Here is a 22624-nt window from a genome sequence, read left to right on the forward strand (position 1 = left end):
GGAGGCGGCATTTTGCCTGTACAATGTACAGGTAAATTTAGCCAATCAGGAGGTGGCGTTAGTCCTGTCGTTAGTCTTGGCGCTGGTTCGTCAGAACCGAGCCTCCTTCTGGGTTCAACCCATCACATATACTAATATATCGCTATATCGTAACTTTCCCTTTTTAGTAGTTACGTGAGGCACGTGATCTAGCCTTACCTTCTTCTTATGCTTTTATTAGGCTGCCTCACTCGGTAGACTTGCCCTTGGACGCCCCGCGTCCCAGGTTATATGAAGGCCGTTTCTAACAGCCCACTCGTGGATTTAAGGGAATCCGGTTTGGGAGCAGAGCATGAGCGTAGAGGTCGTTACCGACGACGCCGACGACACAAGAGATCCAGTTACTCGAGAATGAAAAACCTAACTGCCATTTACGGTTTGATCCTAGAGGGCGAGCGAAGGCTGCTTTAACCTGAGCTTTAACCGAGCCTTTGGCTGGCACACTGAGCGCTCCCTGAGCATTGACTGGATCAAAGAAACTGGAGGCCTAATCTGGCCCTTGCGATCGGCTTGCAAGGCTATACTTGCCTCTCGGCCAGGCATCGATTCCAGAGGGTGTCAGGGAGTAACCTGACTGAAAGCGGTCCTCGGCCTTTACCTGTGAATCAGCAGTCCTCCAGGCCTTTTATGCGGGGTCTAGGCACGCAGCTAGGCCTAAGGCCTTGCACATAGCCTGGTGGCTCATCCCGCGATGCAGTACTATTAATTATGAATATTAGCCATGACAATAATAACTGACCCCTGAGAGTTGACCAAGAGAGGAGAATTGCCATGTCTACATCCAGATCAACCCTACACCCTATCAACGAGATCCATACGTTTCGCTACTACCCAACCAGAGGTGAAACAATTCGTCTTCTACTTCTTTTCCCCAGGGATGACAATAACAGCCTAGGATGTGGGATCTTCTCCACAGACATCTACAGCAGTCCCTCCTACAGCGCCGTATCTTACGCACGGGGAGAACCCAAACTCACTCGGAATCTCAAGCTCAATGAGAAGCAATTTTGCACAACTGAATCTTCTTATCAGGCACTCCGGGCGTTGTGCAGACCAGACGTTGGCAGTCTTCTTTGGATAAACTCTATTTGCATCTATTCCTATCGAACTGGAGTAAGGGTTAGCCTTTGTGTGTGCGACTACATGTAAGATGCTTACCCCGAAGGAACTGCCTAACGACTGCTTACAGAGAACTGAATAGTAGGGCAGCGCTGAGGACGATCAGTATTTTATTGCTAAGGCCTATGTACCTTTTGTTTGGCCACTTGACTAGCTTTGGCGCCACCCCAGACTTGTCTTGTACCCCACCAAGCCCACCACCTTTTGTCACTGACTCGGCACTGGATAAGCACAAACACCGAATCCGTCCTGTCTCGATCATTCCTGGCGTTCCCTCATACGCTTAATGATCAAACCTTCCCGAAGGCATTCCTATTAGTGTACATAGTCAACAGAGCGAATCTTTTCGAGGCTGTGCCAACTATGGGGACAGCGTTCCCACCAAGGAGGGCCGACAGGTATTAATGCTTGACACGTTGAGCAAGAGGGAACCGCTTGACACAGCAACATTCCTGATGCGGATAGAGTGTGGCGAACCCATGATCTGGCTCACTCTGTCGGCCAATATTTACAGATGAAACGGGCGAGTGTTCTGAGCCCTATGCTTCTTCTCATGGCCATGCGGATGTTGCGGGAGTTGCGAGTCTCCAATGCGGATAATTGACATCGACCTGTCGAGCCCCGGACACACTTTCAACCGAAGCCTGACGGCTGGTGGTTTTCTCGGACAACGTTTGGCGCTTGGTTGGAGTATAAGTACGCCGGATTGGCTATGTGGACTCGGTCAGTTTCGTCTTATCACCAATTCCTGCCCCCGACACCAGCACATTCTTCCATTTCGCTACCGCCACCCCAAGCGTTCCGCGGCACCACCATTTCACAGGCGCGAAGCCATCTACAAACATGCCCCGATTTCCTGACTCAGGAATTCTAGTGGAGGCGGAGGCATTCAATGAATACGGCGGCTGGACCCTGGATTCGCAGTTCGACTTCGAGATGGGCTCCCCGTACCTGCTGGCACATGGCAACGGGCGGCCCGTCGCTGATGCCACAACGGTCATCCTTGTCGAGGACGCTGGCGAGTACAACACCTGGGTTCGCGCAAAGGACTGGGTTCCTAGCCACCATCCAGGGAGGTTTACCGTCAGTGTCAACGGAAAGGTGCTCGACACCGAGTTTGGTGCCAACGACCAGGATTGGACCTGGCAGCCGGGAGGCAGAATCCGGCTGCCCGTGGGTGAGACCAGGCTCGCACTTCACGACCTGACCGGCTTCTGCGGCCGCTGTGACGCTATTTTCTTCAGCCGGGACAACCTACCTCCTCCCCAGGTGGTGGACGAGGCGGCCCGTGCTTGGCGGAAGCGATTTCGCGGACTACCTGATCAACCGGTTGACGCGGGGTCATTTGATGTCGTCGTCGTCGGGGGTGGGGTGCCCGGTGCTACCGCTGCGCTAGTCGCCGCAAGATTAGGAGATCGCGTCGCTCTTGTCCACGACCGTCCATACTTGGGCGGTAACGCGAGCCTCGAGATCGGCCTGAGACCTCGTGGTGTAACTGGACCGGTGGTAGACGAGGTCTCGGAACGCACCCCTGAAGGTGACTTGAAGGCGAAGCAGTTACTTGACGCTGAACCGAATGCGACGGTCTTTCTAGAACACAACGTCTATAACACGGTCACCGTCAACTCCTCCATTATTTCACTTGATGCGCGTGAGGCCCGCACCGGCAAAGAAATTCGCATTTCGGCACCGGTATTTATCGACTGCTCAGGCAAGGCTATCCTTGGGTTACTCTCAGGAGGAGAGACACTTTTCGGTCAGGAGTCGAAGTCAGAGTACGGCGAGAGCCTCGCTCCTGCGACCCGCGACAATATGCATCATGGGAATACTGTCTTTTTCCGTACGCGAATGGCGGAATCACCGGTTTCCTTCCCGCCTGTGCCATGGGCCACCGAGGTGGCGAAAGACTACTCTAACCTTGGTGGCCAACTCCAGAAAGCCGGTATTGAGAACGCGCCCGGGCCGGCTGTTACTCCTCCGGGATATGTTCCCGACCCAACAGTTCCTTGCCGCATGACAAAGCCTCTTACCCACTATTGGGAATATGGTCAGTGGCTCAACCCCTATACCCAGGCTGAGAAGATTCGGGATCACCTTCTCCGCGCGATCTATGGGACATTCTCCAATGTTAAGACTCTCGACCCGGATAACTATGCTAATCTCGAATTTGACTGGGTGGCTTTCGTAGCTGCCCAGGGTGAGTTCCGGAGATATAGGGGAGACTATATTCTCACCGAGACAGATATCCGGTCCCAGAGGGAATTCCCCGACGCTGTGGTGCAGAATGGAGGAGCCTTCTGCTTACACTACCCGGGTAATGAGAAATACGACTTTCGTCTGAAATACTGGACGTGGGACGAGAGAGACGGGAAGCCTTACTACGTCCCGTTCCGCTGCCTCTACTCCGCCGATATTTCGAACCTCATGATGGCGGGGAAACATATTAGCGTCACCCACGTTGCCGGGTCGAACACGAAATTCATGGGCAACGGCGGACAACACGCAATTGCCACCGCTTCTGCGGCTCACTTGTGTAAGAAATATAATACAACGCCCCGGGGTGTCTACAAGAATCATCTCGTGGAGCTTCAGGCCATTGCTGCAGCGGTCACCAAAACCAACTTCTACCATTCACAAACTTGGGCAAAACTATGACGCGGCTTGCAGACTATTTCTCTAAAGGCATCGGGTGGCAGCAGTCACCACGAGAAACCTGTCAGATCAAATCTACACCGGGTTGGCATTCCTGATTACGATTGCCTTCCTCGTAGAACTGAAACGACAAAATTGGGGACTGTGAACACGAGAGAGACATCGTTGAAGCAGATACCTTTGGCCCCGGGTCGGTATCCCAACAGACTGGAGGGATCTTCAATGTTGAATCAGGTAGAAGCGAAACACCGAGAACCATGTCCAAATTGGATTGATGGATGATACGGCCACCCATTTTACTTGCTACTTGAGGTTGTACCGATCCATCGCCTGACATATAGGAAAAGCTGTAAGTGCAGCGAGCTCCAGAAAACCAACCTAAAATGCGAGACTTGCGCATGCGTCCCGTCGTTGACGGGCTATTATTTAGTTACTTTCAATTCCAGCCTATTGGGTGTTTAATGAATTATGCTCCACCAAGGGCGCTTACGCTATTGCGTAGCATGTTCAGTGGCCCAAACCTAGGGCACCGCTTGGAATTCAGACAGATTCTTTACTTCAACGCAGGCACCACTCTGGCGTCCATCAGTGCTTTGACCGTGAAAACGACGCCCGCCATCAGAAGAGCTCGCAACGACCCCGATACCACGGTACCGGTGCCAAGTGTCAGAAAGTACCAGAGCAGGTTGATTCTCTTCTTCCCATCCCTTCCAAAATCGGGTTTCAAAGCGGTCATCTTTTGAAATTGGGCAATCTTTGTGCGCGTAAATGGCGGGTAACGGACTGCCAGGAGCTTTTCCATCCAGTTTGGGGTGTAGGTAATTGCTCTTTGGTGTACAAAGCAATCAAAAGACGCTTTGCCTCGGTATGCCCCCGACCCCGAGTCGCCCACTCCACCAAACCGTAGTGTAGGTATTGTGCCATGGAAGTAACCATCGTTGACACTTACACCTCCCGATCGTGTATTGGCGAGAATCTTATCGATCTCATCTTTGGACCCAAAGGCATAAAGACCTAGCGGAGTTTCGTGGAGCTCATTGGCCAGTGCGATTGCCTGATCGAGATTGTCGACCGGAACTATAGGAATGAGAGGACCAAAGGACTCCTCGACAAGGAGAGAGTCGCCGAAGTCGGACACCAAAATCACAGTCGGCTCTATAAAGAGCTTCTCCGCGTCCATCTTACCACCAATGACAATCTTGCCGGAGGTCTTGTCAAGCATCTTTTTGATTCGATCGAAAGCTATCGAATTTACAATTCGGCCATAGTCCTGGCTTTCCTCTGCGCCGCGGGGAAAGAACTCAGCTAGCGCAGTTCTGAATGCAGTGACCAGCGTCGGTACGCAACTGTTTTCTACCAAGACGTGGTTCTGGGAGATACAGACCTGTCCGGCGTTCAACGTCTTCGCCCACAGGAGACGGCGAGCGACCAGTCGCATATCTGCCTTCTTCGTCACGATGGCCGGGTTTCGTCCTCCGAGTTCGAGGGAGACCGGGGTTAGAGTCTTTGCGGCAATGGAGGAGACAATCTTGGCGGTACGTGCAGAGCCAGTGAAGAAGATTTTGTCCCATTTCTGCTCAAGCAATGTTGAAGTCTCGGGAATAGCGCCCTGAACGCAGACAAAGCTATCTGGGTCAAGCGCTGCCGTCATAATCTTTTGCATGACCACAGCGCAATTAGGTGTCTGTTCGGAGGGCTTCAGTACCACGGTGTTGCCACCAGAGATGGCCCCAATCATAGGTCCGAAAGCCAGATTGACTGGGAAGTTGAAGGCGCTATTCAGTTTCTCAGCATACCAAATCAATCACTGTATTCTCACCAAAGCACCTTACCCAATCACCAAGACCACCCCGAGAGGATCCTTTCTGATCCTTGGGCTCACGAACTTGTTCATGAATGAGATATCTGCGGGCTTTTCATCCTTAGACCACTTCTCTAAGTTTTTCTGAATGTAGATGATGTCGTTCTTGCACCATGATACCTCGGTGACGATGGATTCGAAGTAACCCTTGCCTAGGTCTCGCTTACAAGCTTCCACCAGTTCGGCTTCATTATCTTCGATGGCCCAGTACAATTTACGTAACTGTTCAAGACGGAATTGTAGAGGTCTGGTCTTGCCGGAGAGGAAAGTCTTGCGCAATCGGGTGACGACCGTGGGAATGCTCTCAACTGGAGTGGTTTGGAACCGTGGGAGCTCGATTTCCCTACCCATCTCAAACAGTAGCTCTTCGTCAGCAGTGGTGTTTGTGCTTTGGTACGATAGGGATAGTTTCGCGGGGTGATCAGAGCCCTGTAGATATGTGTGGATGAGGGGAGATACTGGGCAAGGCAACTGGAAGCTTGGTCTGCAGGATTCGGCATTCGGAAAACCGAACTCGGACATTGCAAAAGCAGGACGTGGTCGATGTCCAGTTACTGTTGGCATCACGTGCCTAGTGGGCTGGGATCCACCGGATCCCAGTGTGCACTTCGCCCTCCTGAGGACACAGTTCTGGTTTCTCTCTAGTTATCATCAGTTATCATCAGTGATCAGTTATCACAATCGATCAATTCAAACAGTGCCTACTTCTAGGTTTTCAGTTACCATGCCTCGGTATTGCAAAAATAGTGCATAGCCAACATGACATACCTAAACCCGCCCTGATCCCACCTTCATCCCCTGCGCACAAGGTGTAGGGTTTCACGTTGTTGATGAAGTTCTGCTGTGGGGCGTTCGCTCGCATGGAAACGGGCACCTATTCTCAGTCCACTCACCAACTAACTATGTTGATGATCAAGAACGCATGCTTCTTTTTGCAAATGGTCAACGCATGGGAACATTCCTGGTACAATATGAATCGATTACGAAGTGATAACATGGCTCGCCCTGCTAGCCAAGTTTGAAGAGAGTGAAATTTGAAGAATGTCTCAGAAGAGAGAGCATCTTTGTCATGCTGTGGAAGTTGATGGCGTGGAGAGTCTCCCTGTATTACTGCCAACCAAAATAGGTGTCATGCATTGGGTCACACATCTCATCCGAAAATGTCCCGAAAAATTGCATGATCTCATTTCCTTGTAGTGCCTGTGAGCCTGCGTCGGAAAATTCGGTGTCCTCTAACACGGTCGACAGCGACTCAAGTGCATTTGCTCCATTTGCTCCATTTGCTCCATTCGCTTCATTGAAAGTGGAATCAAAGTTTTCGTTCGCCTGTGAAGATCCTGTAGGACCCGCCAATAGTCCCAGGAGGGGTGTCATTTGCGTGCCCAATCCAGGTCCGGCAGCAGGGTTGTCATCCGGCGACTTCAACAACTCATTTCTCATGAAAGATGCGTCTTGAGGATTTGACAGCCGTTGGACGAACTCCTGGGCAAGAGCTGCGAGAGTGGGAAGGATAGAGTATGGAAAGACATGTTTGGTGGCGTATTCTAGACGGCGGAAATATCCTGCAGCGACCTGCAAAAAAGTCACGTTGTCTTGTGTCTGGACATGTGTCGGATTATTGATGACGAGCTGGAAAAGGCTGAGAAATGCCGATAGAGGGACCGCCGACAAGAGCCTGCTAACTTTCAGAAACATGCGTGAGGGAAAATGTGCGCGAGCTGAGTACGTACAGGGAGGGTGTGTATGGCTCCACTTCGAGATGGGCCGTCAGCTCAATCACCTGACGGGCAGAGCTCATAAAGTTTTCGCGGCATTGTGAGAGATATGCACTTGAAGTCGTCTCAGCAACCTTCAAACGTAGCCGACACAGCACCATCACCATGTTATGATAAACAAGGTGTGTCCGCAACGCGACCACTACGGAAGCCAGGCTCCCAAACCGTGCACGTGTAAAACTTTCCCTCGGCCGAAAATTTGAGGGTACAGACATCCTCCAAGTCTCCAAATCGTCGTTGATGCCTTGAAGGTCTTGCCAATACTCGTTCTTGGATTTCATGGTCGCGCTGACCGAGAAAAGCTTAGTCTGAGCCTTGGAAAGCAATCGTCCAAAGCGGACTGAGGACAGGAACCAGTTGAAATCGCCAAAGACGGCTTCAGGAACGTCTGGGATATGGCAACCAATGTCATCATCGGAAATTACCTATGAGCTGCGAGTCAGACAAATATCTGTTAGATCGTAGTCGATGTAGAGCACGTACGGAGGTTCTTCCCTGGGTAAAACATGACAACTTCTCCACTGAATAGATAACCCAGAAGGTCCTTTGGTGGGCACCCTCTGCCGCCCCAGCCGAACCTTTGTTGAGTCGAGCAAATTGAGCCATCCTTGCAGCTTCTGATAATTGCGTCTCCGCAATTTGAGAACCAGACGGTGTCATAGCGAATAAGAACTGTCAAGCTCATGTCAGCAAGTGGTATTTGTCGAAGCCAGGAAATGAAATCCCACGGTTGCAAAAACAGCCTGCATATTTGTCAGTGGTTTGCGGTGTACGGCCGGGACGTTTCCTGACCTGGATTGTTACTAAGCCGAGTCTTGGACCTTTCAATTCATGGAATCGGCCTAGAGCTGCTTGAAATAAGTGCCATGATCTTCCTCTTCCGGCGTCGAACGACCCGTGGCCTTTGTACTGGCTGCCGATCGCGAGGACGGCATGGTACAAAACAAAAAATGGGGCATCTTGTTCTAACACAAGATCAAGTTCTGGATCGCTTGCCTGTTCTTCAAACTCTTTCTGCACTAAAAAGGGAAACACTGGATGCACAAAATCGAAATAACCTACAATACGCCGTCAGCACCTTGGGCTCTTGGTGAGGTGAGAAGTTGGACTCACATTTGATATACTCAGACCGCTCTTCTCGGGTCAGTTGCAACTGAGTTGACTGCTCCGAGAACCTCACCTTTGGATAAGTCTTGTTGGGAGTTCGGTGCAGGCGCTTATTGATAGAATCAGACATGGTCTTGAACAAATCGTCCAAGTGGCTGTTGCTAAGTCGATCGGACATTGACTGAATGTCACTCTCCGAGAATATAGAGAGACTAGCACTTGAAACTTGCTCCACGTTAGGATTGGGATGTTGATCGGCGCACGTGGACCTCCTACTGCTCTGCTTCTCGCACTGCCACCAAGATCAATTATAAGTTAGAGCGTAAGGAGAGGTCGTGGAGCATGTTACCCTGGGTATGAGGCTCTCTTGGAATTCCTTGCCCCGGACTCGCTCACTTTCCAACATATGATCCATGTAGAGCTCATCCGATGAGGCCCTGGCAGGATTGTCGACAGAATTGGTGGAACTGATGGGCCAAGAGAGTTGTGGATGTGGCTGGTCGGGAAGTCGAAAGGTTCCAGCCAAGGATGCTGCCGTATCGGAAGGGTTTGGGTCATTCAACATGACCGGCGGAATTTGAGACACCCAGGTCGCGCCAGACGCTCCAGGGCAATCTTGTACGTTCCTGTTTTCGTAAGTGCTCTTTATCTTCCTTTTGCTTTGGCTGAAGTGGCATGCCGTCCGACGTTTCTCGGTCCTGGACTCAATATTCAGGTTATTTTGATTTGAATGTGAAGACCTACCGAGCAATTGCTACAGGATGTCTGATTGGGGCTGATAGATCCTGGGGGGAATAATTAGCCGCTTCACTTGCGAAGTCTTGGGCGGGACAGCGGTAGCCTGGACATACCATCGCATCGTACTTTACGAGATTTGCAGCTGTCACAGGTCTTTGAAAGTCGTCCGTCGATCATGATGTGATGGACGGAGGGTGCCGGGAGCATGTGTGAGATTGAAGAATGTTATACAAGAAAGCCTCGGTCTGGCGGCTGAGCTTGGTTTTAAAGCGTTTAGATATGAGGGGAACAAACGCCACGATTTGGCCAAGCCGCCCCAGAACAAATTTAGGTCAGCTGGGTGACGGGTGTATGTGGGGTGTGAGAGGAGCCTTACAGAACGGACCCACTTTTGCCACAAAACCGCAACCAGGCTTTGTTGTTGTTGTTGTTGTTAGAATGTCATTACCACAAACGCAGCAAAAGATATTGCTTGTTCAGCTCTACAAAATTAGAAGATCTACTCTATTTAACGACTTTTAATTCGCCATCTCAAACAATGACACAATAGCAACCAGCTGTTGAAGGTGTATGTAAGGATATTATTTTTTGAAGATAGGTGTCGCAAGTAATGTAAACGTCCACTACGAGTCCACCAAGGCGTCGAGATGTCGGAGTCAACTCGAAAGATTTAGTGTCCGTCATGAATTGCCCTGTCAATACACTGCGACACATGACTACTCCGGAATCTTGAGTATCGAGAAGCCGGAGGATCCAAAAGCTTGCTCTTGCTATCAGAGTTTCGTAGGAATCGGCAACTTCGTCCTAAATTGTATATCGGAAACCTTCGAGGCCTTCCAGAATCTTGCCCTTTCTGTCGGCCTTTCTGTTTTGGCTCCAGAAATATAGACCCATGCTGGAGGTTATGATTAGACAGAGGCCCAGACTGGTAAATGTTGCGTAGAGCCCGGGCCTGTAATTTGGAAAATCTTGTTGGCGAAAGTAGAGAGAACCAGCAATTCCGCCGATCCCTCCAAAGGTCGTCTGCAGTGGTACCGAAATCTGGCGCTTAGATGCTCCCACCACGTTATTGGCAAGAAACGCATAAACCGTCGGAATGGCGGACAAACTGCCCGCGACGGAGAAGAAAATGCCCGTCATTCTGGAACCGATGTTGGGGCCCCAGCCAATCAGTACAAATCCCAACATTTGAAGTACCAGATGGGCAATGATAAAAGGGCTTCGCATGTGAAGTTTGTCGGCAAGAATTCCAGTCGCGATAGATACAAGTGATCCGAAAATGTAGGGTGGAGTGACCAGGATCTGGCTCATCTCCACGCTGAACCCTATAGAATTGAGTATGGTGGGAGTGAAGAATGTCAATGTATAGACGCTTGCGGTGACGAAGAACAGTAAGGAAGACAAGACCCAAACTCGCCAATCCTGGACAGAATTTAGTACTTTGGCGGACGTCAATTTCTCGTCAAGCGTTTCTGCTCGATCATCTTGGAGTTGTCTTCGCAAGAAGGTCAGCTCCTCTGGAGCCAACCATTTGGCCTTCTCGGGAAACTCCGACGCCCAGAACCAGATAGGCAGAGTAAGGACTACTGTTATGAGGCCTGGGACGAGAAAGATCCAGCGCCACCCTTCAAGCCCTCCGACACCATGCTGGAGGCTGAGACCATACGAAATGATACCTGAAAATGCCGCCAAGATGTTTCCGGAGGTAAACCAAACGGCAAGACGATGTTGTGTTTCGTACCGGGTGTACCAAGATGAGATCAGGTAGATACATGCAGGCTTGGGCTCGAGTCAGTATGAAAATGCCATGGAATCTCTTTGTACCTACCTGAAACCCGGCCTCAAACATTCCAAGCAGCAGTCTTACTACCACGAGCTGCGCGTATGTGTTCACAAAGGCATGACACATTGACACAACACCCCAGCCTAAGACCATGCCGGCTAGCAGGTTTCTTACACCAACTAGCCGGATAATCGAAATGCTCGGAATCTCCAGAATTGTGTAGAGGAGAAAGAACACAAGGAGGGCGACAGAGTATTTGTTTCCATCAAGATTGAGATCCTCGCCCATCCCTGCCACTTTGGCAGTCCCAATGTTGGTCCTGTCAATAAGACAGAACATCAGGAGGACAATAAGAAACGGGATAACTCGCAGATCAATTTTTCGGTTCAGTCGTTTTCTGAAGGCAGCTTCACCTGCTGATAGCTCAACATGATCTGTTTGGATTATAAGATCATCTCCCATGGTCTTCCTTGGTTCCAAGGCTGTTGAAGGGCACTATGAACTGATAGAAGCAAGCGAGAAAAAGGGTACTGTAGATTGCCAGAGGAGAGAAAGGCTTACAGTGTTATCGATCTGATTGCAAGTAATAGAGACCACTTTATAGAACTAGCGAACCCCGGAATCCGGGGCCCCAGATAAATCATCTGGCTCTCCGAACCGAAAAGAAGGTACGGACTTCGGTAACCCGAACTCTAGCGGAACCTCGATCCGCTTAAGTCAAAGCTACGGACATCGCATCGATTCTCAGCAACAGCTCTGCTGAGTGGCTTCGAAATAAGGACATAGTGGAGTTCAATACGTTTCACATGACACGATCACACAGTAATGTCTTTAAGAAATAAACGACTACGATCATTTTGTGGGGGTTCTGCAAGAATACGAGCTCCAGAACGCATAAAATTGAGACGACGATAAAGGTATCACTCATAACTTGACTAGGCTGAGAAATTCTGGGTCTTACGACCATCGCTAGCACACTGAGTAATAGGTTTGTCTACCCAATGGGCTCCTTGGCCAACTACGAGTGCAATTGCCGTTATAGAGCAACACGACCTAGCTTAATCACCAAGTATCTCGCTTGCCAACAGGAGAGCATCTCTTCCGGCTGCCATACCAGTATAAAGCATAGCGTGACGAAGAGTCTCGCATATCTCATCCTTTGACAGACCATTATGCTGCGCCGATAGTAAATTGATCCGTAGCTCGTCTTCGCGATTAAGCGCTATAAAAATCGCAATATTTATAAGGTTCCGTTCTCGAAATGTGAGCCCCGGTCGGGCATAGCTAGACAGGGTATTCTCGAGGGTATACTCCATCAGAGTCTTGGTGAAGATATTAGCTTTCTGTTTGATGAGTTTTAGTGACACTCCCAGTGAGAATGGTCTTAGCAACAAGCAGCAATCTCACATCTTTCTTGCGCAAGTCATCCACAAGATCATTGCCGAGAAATTCCACCGCCATCTTTTGCCCCAGGAGAAACTTTTCTGTGTGTTCTGGTGCAGCCATTGTTTGGGTCGCTCGTCTTGAGACAATCGAATGCTCTGAAGAAGGCTGCTCTTAGTGGTAGAGAGAAGGCAAATCAATTTGAAAGGTTTGATGCAAGCGGCAATGTCTGTTAGGATCGAAGTAACGGAGGAGCAGACTAAATACTTCGGCAAATTTGTCAGAGCAGAAGCTTGCGGTGGTACTCTTTCTAACGGAACCCAGTATTCGGTATTCGGACTTGGAAATTCAAATACAGTCTGTGCAAAATTCGCTGTTCTTGGTCATCCAGACACAACACCGAGAATGTTTTCGGCATTGTAGTTGTAGATCCAACCTGGCCCACCGCCTCGATACTTGTAAAATTTGAACAAAGCCCAGATGGTCCATTCCTTCATCATCTGTACCAAGAACATGGAGCTCCTCTTTCTCATGTCTCCAGCTCGGATAGTGTAATCCAAAATTTCGCTCATTCGCTGGATGCGATGTTTCTCCCACTTTCGGAGGCCTTCTGTCACCTTCGCCTGATTGTAATCAGGTAAGCTCGACTTGCCCAACACGTAAGAAAGAGTCTCCGCATCTTCGAATGCCATCGCTGCCCCTTGGCCTCCTGATGGTGGAATTGCGTGTGCGGCGTCACCCACCAGGATGATTCTTCCTGACGTAGAGACATAATTCTCCAGATCTGGGACCTTGGCAAATCTGGAAACTTGGGATCAGTTCAACATGAATGAAAGAGCATTTCCAGTAAACTCACGGCCAGGATCTAAAATCTGGTAAAGCAGTCGCTTTCAGTAAATCTTTCACAATGGTAGGCCAGCTCGCGTCTTGAACGACTTCCTCAAAAATCTGACCAATTTGCTCTTTGTCCGTTTCCAGGCGGTCCCATTCCTCTCCTCTGTCCGGAACATCAAGCGTGGCAAAGTACCCGACCTCGTGGCCATTATAGCTGGATGGTAAGATTGTAAATGCGCCATCCTTACCAAAATACATGCATGGCACTTTCGCACCATCCCAAGTCTGAGCAATTTTATCTCTTGTAGTATGACCCAGGACAACCAGTAAACCAGAGTACTGAGCTTCGCTACCAGGGTATAGGTATTGCCGAACGCGGGAATGAATGCCATCTGCGCCGACTAGGAATTTTGAAGAAACAATTTCACCATCCTCAAAATGGGCCATGACCTGATCCTCACTTTCAGACACCTTGACGCACTTCTTGTTGAAATGGATGGGAATCCTCTGGACCTTGACCTCTTCAATTAACACTTTTCGAACGACATCTCGGTTGATACGAAGAGCACTATAACTGAAAAGATCCTGTCCCCCATTTCGAAAGGAACCAAGAGATTTTCCGGCGCTGTTCATCATCTCAAAGGTGTCATAATTGTATCCTAACTTGCGGGCTTTTCCGTAAGCGCCGACATGGTCCAAGACACGCAATGCATTTGGCGCCAGTGCAATATCGCCTCCTTTCCGGTAGCTCTCATCTCGCAGTTCGTAAATCGCACAGGGAACGTCTTGTTTGCGCAAAGAGAGGGCGAGACTCAACGCCTGCGAAAATGGTGTAAGTAATCTACCAGTAGCTGGCTGGAAATCTTACCGCCAAGCCGCCTCCAATGATAGTTACCGTTTCCATGTCGTATCGTCCTCTTAAGCACTATTTCTGTAAAAGCACCCAGCAACGGCGTCTCCTTTGCTACCCAAACAGGAAATAAAGTAGATAAACATATTCTTCTTACCTGATCTTGAAGGCGCGATAGAGATTTAAAAACAGAACGGCTAAGTCTAACGTCCTTGCCAGTAGGGGCCCGCGCTCCGCCTCGGCTGTCCGAGAAGAATGGTCAGACAACGGGGTTCGGCTTGACCAGGGCAGAATGTGAATCCCGAATACCTTGAAAGTGATGTGTTAGCGCTGATCCAGCGTATAGCTTGTGGCTGCGCGTCATGGGAACTTGTCTCAATTCCCACGCCGTGAGAAAATGTCACATTGATGTTTCTTTATAGTATTGAAAATCCCGAAACTCACACCGATATCGTATCAATCCACTCCAAGTCCGGGACTAGTCGTCATGCCAAAATACACAGTTGCAACTCAAAGAGCTCCTGTGCAGAAGCACATCAGTTCAATCCTGCCTCGGCTCCGACATTCCACCAAGTGCTGCGAAGGACTCATTTCGTTAAATCTGCTAGGGAGATCCGCACCTGCTATGGGCTCCCAGGCATCACCAACGCAGTGCAGAATTGGATTAGATTACAAATGGCTGCCCCGATAGATTACATCCGTCGTGTCGGTGGCAATGAAGGCTATACCTATTTCCCAGTGCTTATTATTGGAGCTGGAGAATCTGGCATTGCCATGGGATGCAAGCTCCGCCAGGAGCTGGGCTGCGACCAGTTTCGCATCGTCGAGCGCAAGTCTGCATTGGGAGGAACATGGTACACAAACCAGTATCCCGGTATCGCGTGCGACATGTGAGTTTCCGCGTTTCATCGAACTGCCTTTATTGACGGCTTCTAATTATTTCTATTAGTCCCGCAATCTGCTACTCTTACTCGTTCGCGCAGAACCTCCGATGGACGTCCATGTTCCCTTCCGGAAATGAGCTCATCCGCTACCTCTATGATGTCTGCGAAAAATTCCGGATCCTTGACAAGATCCAACTAAACACGTCGGTGAAGTCGATACGCTGGGTTGACACCGATGACGAGTGGGAGGTAGAGTTGGATCATTTGGCCCCGGGCGTCGGTGACTTGGCGACCTATGAACGGGTCCAACTCGAGAATGATAAGGGGGTGTCTCAGGTTGTCTTGCGGACTGAAACTGTGCGAGCAAAGATTGTCGTCTCTGCCGTTGGTGGTCTGGTCGAACCGAAGCCTCCGATTGAAGTTGAAGGAATGGACACCTTCGAGGGCAAGATTATGCACACTGCTCGCTGGGATCCAACTGTCGATCTAAGGGGCAAAGACGTTGTGGTTGTTGGCTCAGGCTGCTCCGCTGCCCAGGTCATCCCTCACCTAATAACTCCAGAATTTGGCGCAAGAAGCGTCACTCAATTGATGCGCACTCCTCCTTGGACGACACCCTTCCTCGCTCCTACCATGACAGAATTCTACAAGAAATGGTTCCCATTTCTCTCTCAAAACATCCCATATTTTCAGGCCTTCGTGCGGAAACTCATATTTGGCATGCTGGAACTCGAGTTCGTCACTCTTTTCCTGCCGACAAGAGCTGCCGAAGCCCAACGCAAGAAGAAAGCAAAGGAGCTTCTGGGGTATATGCAACAAGTCGTACCAAAAGAATATCACGAAATTCTAACCCCCGACTATGAAGTCTACTGCAAACGCAGAGTTGTGGACGAAGGCTGGTTTAAAGCGCTGCAGGCGCCGAACGTCGAGATCACAACCCTTCCTTTGACTAAGATTGGACCTCAGAGTGTTACACTCGGGCCAGGTAGGCACTATCCACCCATGTCAAAGACAGACTCCTTCGCACCGTCCAAAGAGAAGGTGATTCCCGCAGATGTCATTATTATGGCACATGGTTATGAGACAAATAAATGGCTGCATCCTCTTGACGTTACTGGCCGTAACGGAAGGTCCTTATACAAGACTTGGGACGAGCGGGGAGGAGCACAAGCATACCTAGGTGTCGCGATGGATGGATTCCCGAATTTCTTTATTATTTTCGGACCGAACACTGTTACTGGCCATAGTAGCGCTATTCTGGCCTCGGAGAACATGGTCAACTACAGTCTCAACTTCATCCGACCTATTCTGCGCGGCGATGTACTCACTTACGAGGTAAAGGAGTCCGCAGAGCGCCAGTGGACCGAAGACATCCAGAGGGATTTGAAAACGAGCCTCTTCATGACGGGCGGGTGTAAAAGCTGGTATATAAGCAAGACTGGATGGAATGCAAGTGCCTATCCGTGAGTTTGAATTCAACCGCGTCACTATCGCAGCTAACAAGCAGGAAAAGCCGATCGCAAATCGACTTTACGTTACGGTGTATGTTCCCCAAGTACCGACACTGGAACGCCGTCTATACTCGCAATGGCCTGCGTAAACGCCGTCTTGTACTAACACTACGACTATTCGCCATATTGTGGTCTATCAGCAGCGCTATCTACATTTGGCGTAACGGCACGGAGAAGGCTCAACAGTTCCTCAGATACGGCGCACAGAGCCTACTCTCAGGCGGGCAGGCTTTGCTCCGAAGGGCAAATCAAATTGCATCGATGTCCACTGTATCACTTAGAACATAAAGCAGTCTTGTAAAGGCTATATTGAGTTCCATCTTAGTAACGCTGATACCAAATGTTATGAATAGCTTGCATGAGAAAGGTGTGAGTGTTGAAAGACCTGTCAGCAATTGTCCAGACGCCTCTGGGAGTCGCCCCAAAACACTACTATCACGCGACCATGATTCCCTCTGTTGCAAGTCGTCTTTACCAGATGGCACTTCGACCGGAGCACGCCTCCTGCGATTTATTCCCCGCCTCCCAATATTTGCAACCGTTAGTCAAGCTGTCGCCTTCAATGCATCCGCATAGAATAGCGGGTATTGCCATGTTCACTATCATAGATCCTATCTGTCGAACTCCCCTTGTTCTGCAGTCGGATTTACTAGTCATTGTCATTGTCACATCTATCCTCATCAGAGTGACCATTGCTTCGCCCACCAACAGAGGGCTGCAAAGTGTTCAGTTTCTCTAGCTCTGAATGTCCTTTATGTGTGTGTCTTTATTCCTTAGGGACTGAGAGCTGGTTATACCCTCGTCCCTTTTTCGGCTCATGAAAGATGTTGTTTGTGCTGCAATCAGACTGGGCTGTTTCGCATAACCCCTTTTCCACCTTTACGCAGCGGCATTGATCAAGGCCTTGAAAACCAATTGGAGAGGAAGTCTCAGTTAAGATATTTATTGAACCAATTAACAGCTTGTAGCAATGCTGCATTGTACCCTTCCATATTTATCTCGTCCTCCTTTGCTCGAACGCAGAAACCATGTTTACAGCCCTTGTAAACCTTGAACTCGTACTTGTAGTCTTCATTTCCATCTCCTGATCCTTCGGAGAGCCGTTCACGTATGTTTGCCTCAATATTGTTGGCAACCTGGGCATTGAATTCCCAGTCGTCACCCGCTACTGCGCTAGAGTAGGGTACCCGAAATTCCTCGATCGCCCGTCTGATCATGTCTGCGCTCTCATTCAGATAGCTCGGGTGGCCGTTGAATTGTGCATCGATTAGCCTCTCCGAACCTCCGTCGATGGTCGTCTCGGTACAAAGCATAGTTGAACCCCATCCACCCCAACAAAAGCCAGATACGCCGAGTTTGCCTCCAGCCGGGATCTCTTGTCGCATGGCACGGGTGAACTGTAGTAGCTTTGGATAAACCCTCTTAGGATGGCCAAAGAGAACAAATGGTAGCACTTGTGGGAGAATGTACAAGGTTGCCAGAACCTTCTGCGCGATGCTTCTGACGCTGAATTTTGGGATTGGCGTCAGAGTCATTTCCATGTAGGGGAAAATGTCGGGATTCAATCCATTGTTAAAAACGATATCTGGAATGAGCACCCGGCATCCAGTTAACTCGGCATATTTATCTGCCAATATCATGTTGTTAACCAGGCGAAGGCTAAAGGCATCTGGAAGATAGATTATGGTTGATTTGCTTCGCGTTGGATCACTTCCTCCTGCGATGTAGGTTCGGATTCCGCCCAAGTTCTGAAAGCCACCTGTGGGCTGAGTGCGAGTGTGCACTGTTCCACGGAAACACTCTGGACACGACATCGACGCTGGGATTCAGATTGCGAAAAAGTAGGTAGGTAGACGATAATGAAAATCCGCGAAATGTAAATACCGATGTCGATTTACTCGGTCAAGCTATTTCTCGGAGTGCGGCTTCCAAGGTTGTCCTCGAAGTGATATATAATCTTATCTGTATGCATTCCCCGTGAGGAGAGTTGCTGTTCCTCCGTTTGAAAGACAAACTCGCAATACATGTCTCCCCATGCCTCGGCCTCGGTGAAGATCCAACTTTCTTTATTGATTTGAAAGCAAACAGTTCCTCAAGACTCGGACAAAATGGCTGATATCCGAGCGTGAGATACGTTCCACCGAATTAATAAAAAGGATTGCCATTTATACGGGAAGCATAAAGGTTGACCCGAAAAACTCGGTACCCCGATCTTCCGAGCATTATATCGGCCGACGATAAGTATAATCGGAGATCGGCCCTCGGACATTTTGGACCTGGGAGCCAAGAAGGCTTATTTTTAATCACGACTTCCGAAGTCCGGTGATACGTACCGGTGCTGGAAGTGTTTTTCCCAGCGGAGGTTATCTGGGTTCGACAGCTTTAGAGGGAGGCCGTTATTTAATGCAGTGCTTTTTGTAGGGGTCGTATGTATAGAGAGAGTATCGAGGTCTCTGATTGACTAAAGATTGTTATCAATCTTCGCACTCATCACGTGATCAAGATTCAAGTCACGTGATGACGTGAACTGTGCACGTGATTTTCAAGTGAGTTTGCCGCTGATTCGAATTTACTGAGGCCCCTTAGCAGGTGGGTCCAGATTTAGGCTTCACGGTCTATTTTTCGCTGAAGAGCCCCTGAGGTGGGATGAAGATATTGTAACACTGTCAGAAAGGGCCTATGGAGATAGGCAGAGGGTAGCGATCGGTACAAGCAGGTATAGGTATTCCTTGATAGTATATCTTAACTGAAACTTCAAGCTTGAGGGAAGGAAGCTTCCCTCAGGCGGTGAGCATGCGGTGCTCAATTAATAGGGGGTTGTCACGTGTAAGTTATGCTTGGTGGTTCGTGACAGGTAATGGCGGCCCACTTCTAAGACTCTACAAAGAGAGGCTCTATTCGACCGTCGACGTAGGATCCTTATCTAGCGCGAGAGTAGAGATCCATTTTCAAAGGGACGCGGAGGGTCCTACGTAGGTGAGGTGAGTGAGGATAAGTAGGAAGATAAGTAGGAGGTAAGTAGGAGGTGAGCGGTGTTTAAAAGCGGCGTAGGTCGGGTGAGTGTCGCGGTGAGCTCGGTGTGAATTTACCATATCTTGACCTGCCAAGGGACAAGGATGCCTGTGCGGATCTGCGGCTGGGGCCTTGCCTTCTTCCTGGCTGGAAACAATAGTTGGACCTGCCTTTGTGTGACAAAGACGAGCGTGACAGTTCAAGCGAGGGCGGTGTTAGGTGGTGAAGCAACTCAGCTAAACTTCTATGCTGTCGCTATATCAGAAAATTGAAGTAGATGTGATTATTGTGCCGAAAAACGAATGGGTTTCTGTGAATCTAGACAGATGTGAATTGGGCCAGAGCATGCCCAGTGCCTGTGCCGCAAACTTAGGCACATGTTAGTCCACACCACCAAACGATGTTCAGATCCTGTGACGAATCAATTCTCGTTCAATCTCCTTTGACATCTTCATAGACGACAGCTTCATTAATCCCTGTCCTAGAGAGCACATCCTTGTCTGCACCAGCCCCGGAAATGGTTGTCACGTGATGACAAGCCGGCCCGACGTCACCCGTTTGTAGAAGCAGCATTGAAATATGCAGACATACGAAGTCTCACTCCTTTCCCACCACTAACCTTATCTTCTCCTGTTCTTGTCCTTTTGCGTTTGCTTTTAGAGATAATCCTCACTCCGTACCGTTAACCGTGCTCTTAAGAGCCTCGTCAAGAGGTTGCGACACCGTCCCTTCCTTACTTCCCGCCTGCGCAAAGTGACGCGTTGAGAGACGCGCTCACGCATCACCCGGTCACAATTGAGAATGAGTTGGAGGGAGTGGCTCACACTTTGTATAAGACGAAGAACAATGACACTGTTCATACCGTATCCAGCGCGGTGACTGCATCAAAAGAAAGGATGTGGCGGTTATTGTACTTGTTCTTGCTGTTTATCCGTGTCTATTTTGCTGTGTCGCCTAGTTATCTTCACCCCGACGAGATCTTCCAAGGGCCAGAGCCTGTCGCTGGTACGCATCGGTGAATCTCTTTGAGTACTTCGCAATGCTGACGTCTTCTGTGCAGCGTACCTATTCCCTTATCCGACTCGTCCAACATGGGAATGGACGTCTTCGCGCCCTATCCGCAGTGTCTTTCCATTGTGGCCAATCTATGGATTGCCCATGACCCTCTTGAAATGGACCTGGGCGCAGGAAGAAGATGGAGATTGTGTCGATACCACCGTCATCTATTATACCCTCCGCCTCGTCATGTTTCTTCTGAGTTTCGTCCTGGAGGATTGGGCTGTTCATGAGTTGGTCCGCTCTCCTCGACGCTGGATTCAGGCCGTCATTCTAGTCACTTCCTCCTATGTGACTTGGACCTTTCAAACACATACCTTTTCAAATTCCGTTGAAACCCTTCTTGTTTTGTGGAGCCTGGTTATGATAGAGCGCATTTTGCGCGACAAGGTATGTGACCTGCCGCGGTCCTTGATAGACCATGTGCTGACGGAGGTGGTCAAGAAACGGTCAGCAATCGCCTCGAGTGCGGTCCTAGGGTTTCTTTTTGTATTCGGAATCTTTAATCGGGTTACTTTTCCCGCCTTCGTCGTGATACCCGGCATTCAACTCTTGCCACATTTTTGGAATAGGTGAGTACTAGGTCGATTATACCCGACCTTGATGCCCAGCTGCCTCGAGTTACAATGCTGACATGAATTTGAGACCTTTCTGCCTTCTTGCCCTTTCACTTTCCGGCATTTTCTGGACACTAATCGCAATCATAATCGACACCGCCTACTATTCTGGACCGTCAGCCACGAGGTCTTTCCGTGCACTCTACGACCATGTTTGGAAGAGTCCAGTAATCACTCCTCTCAATAATCTACTGTACAACACACAGACCAGCAATCTTGCGCAACACGGTCTTCATCCCCATTATCAACACATCCTGATCAACCTGCCTCAACTTCTCGGCCCAGCGTTTATCCTCCTAATCGCCTCTGTCTACCCGTTCAATCTTCGCATTCTGAAGGGACTCCTCTCGAACAATCGGCTCGCCTCTGCTGGTGCGGGATGTCTTCTCCTCAGCTTAATCCCGCACCAAGAACCGCGGTTCCTCCTACCCGCTGTCCCTCTCATACTGACAAGTATTCGTGCTCCATCTTCTAGGATAAGGGCGATACTTTTCTGGACTACTTGGGTAATTTTCAACGGAGTTCTCGCAATCCTTATGGGCGTATATCACCAGGGTGGAATCATCCCTGCTCAACTTGCTATGCCTTCCTTAGTAACACATTCATTGAACACAACCCACTCGGACGCCCATAATGTTGAAATCTTCTGGTGGAAGACTTACCCCCCGCCAACCTTCCTTCTCGGCTCGGACCCACCACATCCTACGACCAACAGATCGCTGAACATCTCGACCGTTCCCCTGATGGGCTACCCTCAAAATGAATTGGTCTTCATGCTCATGCAGCACATGCCCACGTGCGATCCAACACTTGTGGAACGGTTGATCTTACACAAAGAGAAGACGGATATCTTTGTGGTGGCGCCACTCAGCGCATGGCGTCTTGATGCTTCCAACCCTCTCCTGACTTCCTCCAACCATCTTTCTGTCCAGAAGGCGGAATTCACCTATCCTCCGGTCTCCAATTTTAGCTTCGCAATTGATATGAACATTCCACCTGCACAGTTGACCTTGACCAATTTGGCAGTGTTCCGCCGACATTTGAATCTTGACGACTTGGATTTTGGGGATGATGGAGTTTGGCCTACGTTGGAGAGAGTCGTGGGCAGACGAGGACTGGGCGTGTGGCGGGTCGACCGCATCTGCGGCCCCGTGGAGTACGTGGATGCACACACGGGGGAGAAGCTTACGGCGGAACAAGTAAATGTCAGGAAGGCAGAGAACAACGAGGGTCGGGAGGATTTGGTTCAAGAGGCAGACTCGTTTGAAGACGCCGGCAGGGTATCAAGTTCGGCTGTGATTCACACCACAGCGGCGCCTGAAGAACAAGACCAGAGGAGAGTCAGCACGACCACAATAACCCCAGATAGTCCAACAGATGATCCCAGCCTCGATCTCTGAAGA

General features: G+C 49.7%; 9 protein-coding genes across 9 annotated transcripts; 3 read left to right on the forward strand and 6 right to left on the reverse strand.

Moving 5' to 3' along the window:
- Window positions 1-2001: 2001 nt before the first annotated feature.
- Window positions 2002-3813, forward strand: AYO21_08407 (hypothetical protein; the record flags this gene model as incomplete). Its single annotated transcript, XM_022658351.1, has 1 exon — window positions 2002-3813. The coding sequence occupies one exon, from the start codon at window positions 2002-2004 to the stop codon at window positions 3811-3813; it is 1812 nt and encodes a 603-aa protein (XP_022509282.1).
- Window positions 3814-4363: 550 nt separating this feature from the next.
- AYO21_08408 (hypothetical protein) lies at window positions 4364-6193 on the reverse strand (the record flags this gene model as incomplete). Its single annotated transcript, XM_022658352.1, has 2 exons — window positions 4364-5585; window positions 5643-6193. The coding sequence occupies 2 exons, from the start codon at window positions 6191-6193 to the stop codon at window positions 4364-4366; spliced, it is 1773 nt and encodes a 590-aa protein (XP_022509283.1).
- A 585-nt stretch (window positions 6194-6778) lies between these two features.
- AYO21_08409 (hypothetical protein) lies at window positions 6779-8683 on the reverse strand (the record flags this gene model as incomplete). The annotated part of the gene is made up of 5 exons (XM_022658353.1): window positions 6779-7346; window positions 7402-7871; window positions 7930-8118; window positions 8239-8504; window positions 8560-8683. The coding sequence occupies 5 exons, from the start codon at window positions 8681-8683 to the stop codon at window positions 6779-6781; spliced, it is 1617 nt and encodes a 538-aa protein (XP_022509284.1).
- A 1412-nt stretch (window positions 8684-10095) lies between these two features.
- Window positions 10096-11536, reverse strand: AYO21_08410 (hypothetical protein; the record flags this gene model as incomplete). The annotated part of the gene is made up of 2 exons (XM_022658354.1): window positions 10096-11070; window positions 11120-11536. 2 exons carry the CDS (start codon window positions 11534-11536, stop codon window positions 10096-10098), a joined length of 1392 nt encoding a protein of 463 aa, XP_022509285.1.
- Window positions 11537-12132: 596 nt separating this feature from the next.
- Window positions 12133-12580, reverse strand: AYO21_08411 (hypothetical protein; the record flags this gene model as incomplete). The annotated part of the gene is made up of 2 exons (XM_022658355.1): window positions 12133-12417; window positions 12482-12580. 2 exons carry the CDS (start codon window positions 12578-12580, stop codon window positions 12133-12135), a joined length of 384 nt encoding a protein of 127 aa, XP_022509286.1.
- Window positions 12581-12840: 260 nt separating this feature from the next.
- Window positions 12841-14195, reverse strand: AYO21_08412 (hypothetical protein; the record flags this gene model as incomplete). Its single annotated transcript, XM_022658356.1, has 3 exons — window positions 12841-13258; window positions 13314-14110; window positions 14160-14195. 3 exons carry the CDS (start codon window positions 14193-14195, stop codon window positions 12841-12843), a joined length of 1251 nt encoding a protein of 416 aa, XP_022509287.1.
- A 621-nt stretch (window positions 14196-14816) lies between these two features.
- Window positions 14817-16492, forward strand: AYO21_08413 (hypothetical protein; the record flags this gene model as incomplete). Its single annotated transcript, XM_022658357.1, has 2 exons — window positions 14817-15031; window positions 15091-16492. 2 exons carry the CDS (start codon window positions 14817-14819, stop codon window positions 16490-16492), a joined length of 1617 nt encoding a protein of 538 aa, XP_022509288.1.
- Window positions 16493-17465: 973 nt separating this feature from the next.
- Window positions 17466-18350, reverse strand: AYO21_08414 (hypothetical protein; the record flags this gene model as incomplete). The annotated part of the gene is made up of 1 exon (XM_022658358.1): window positions 17466-18350. The coding sequence occupies one exon, from the start codon at window positions 18348-18350 to the stop codon at window positions 17466-17468; it is 885 nt and encodes a 294-aa protein (XP_022509289.1).
- Window positions 18351-21238: 2888 nt separating this feature from the next.
- Window positions 21239-22621, forward strand: AYO21_08415 (hypothetical protein; the record flags this gene model as incomplete). Its single annotated transcript, XM_022658359.1, has 1 exon — window positions 21239-22621. One exon carries the CDS (start codon window positions 21239-21241, stop codon window positions 22619-22621), a length of 1383 nt encoding a protein of 460 aa, XP_022509290.1.
- Window positions 22622-22624: the final 3 nt, after the last annotated feature.

This window comes from Fonsecaea monophora, assembly GCF_001642475.1.
Source record: "Fonsecaea monophora strain CBS 269.37 chromosome Unknown Scaff73, whole genome shotgun sequence".
NCBI lineage: Eukaryota > Fungi > Ascomycota > Eurotiomycetes > Chaetothyriales > Herpotrichiellaceae > Fonsecaea > Fonsecaea monophora.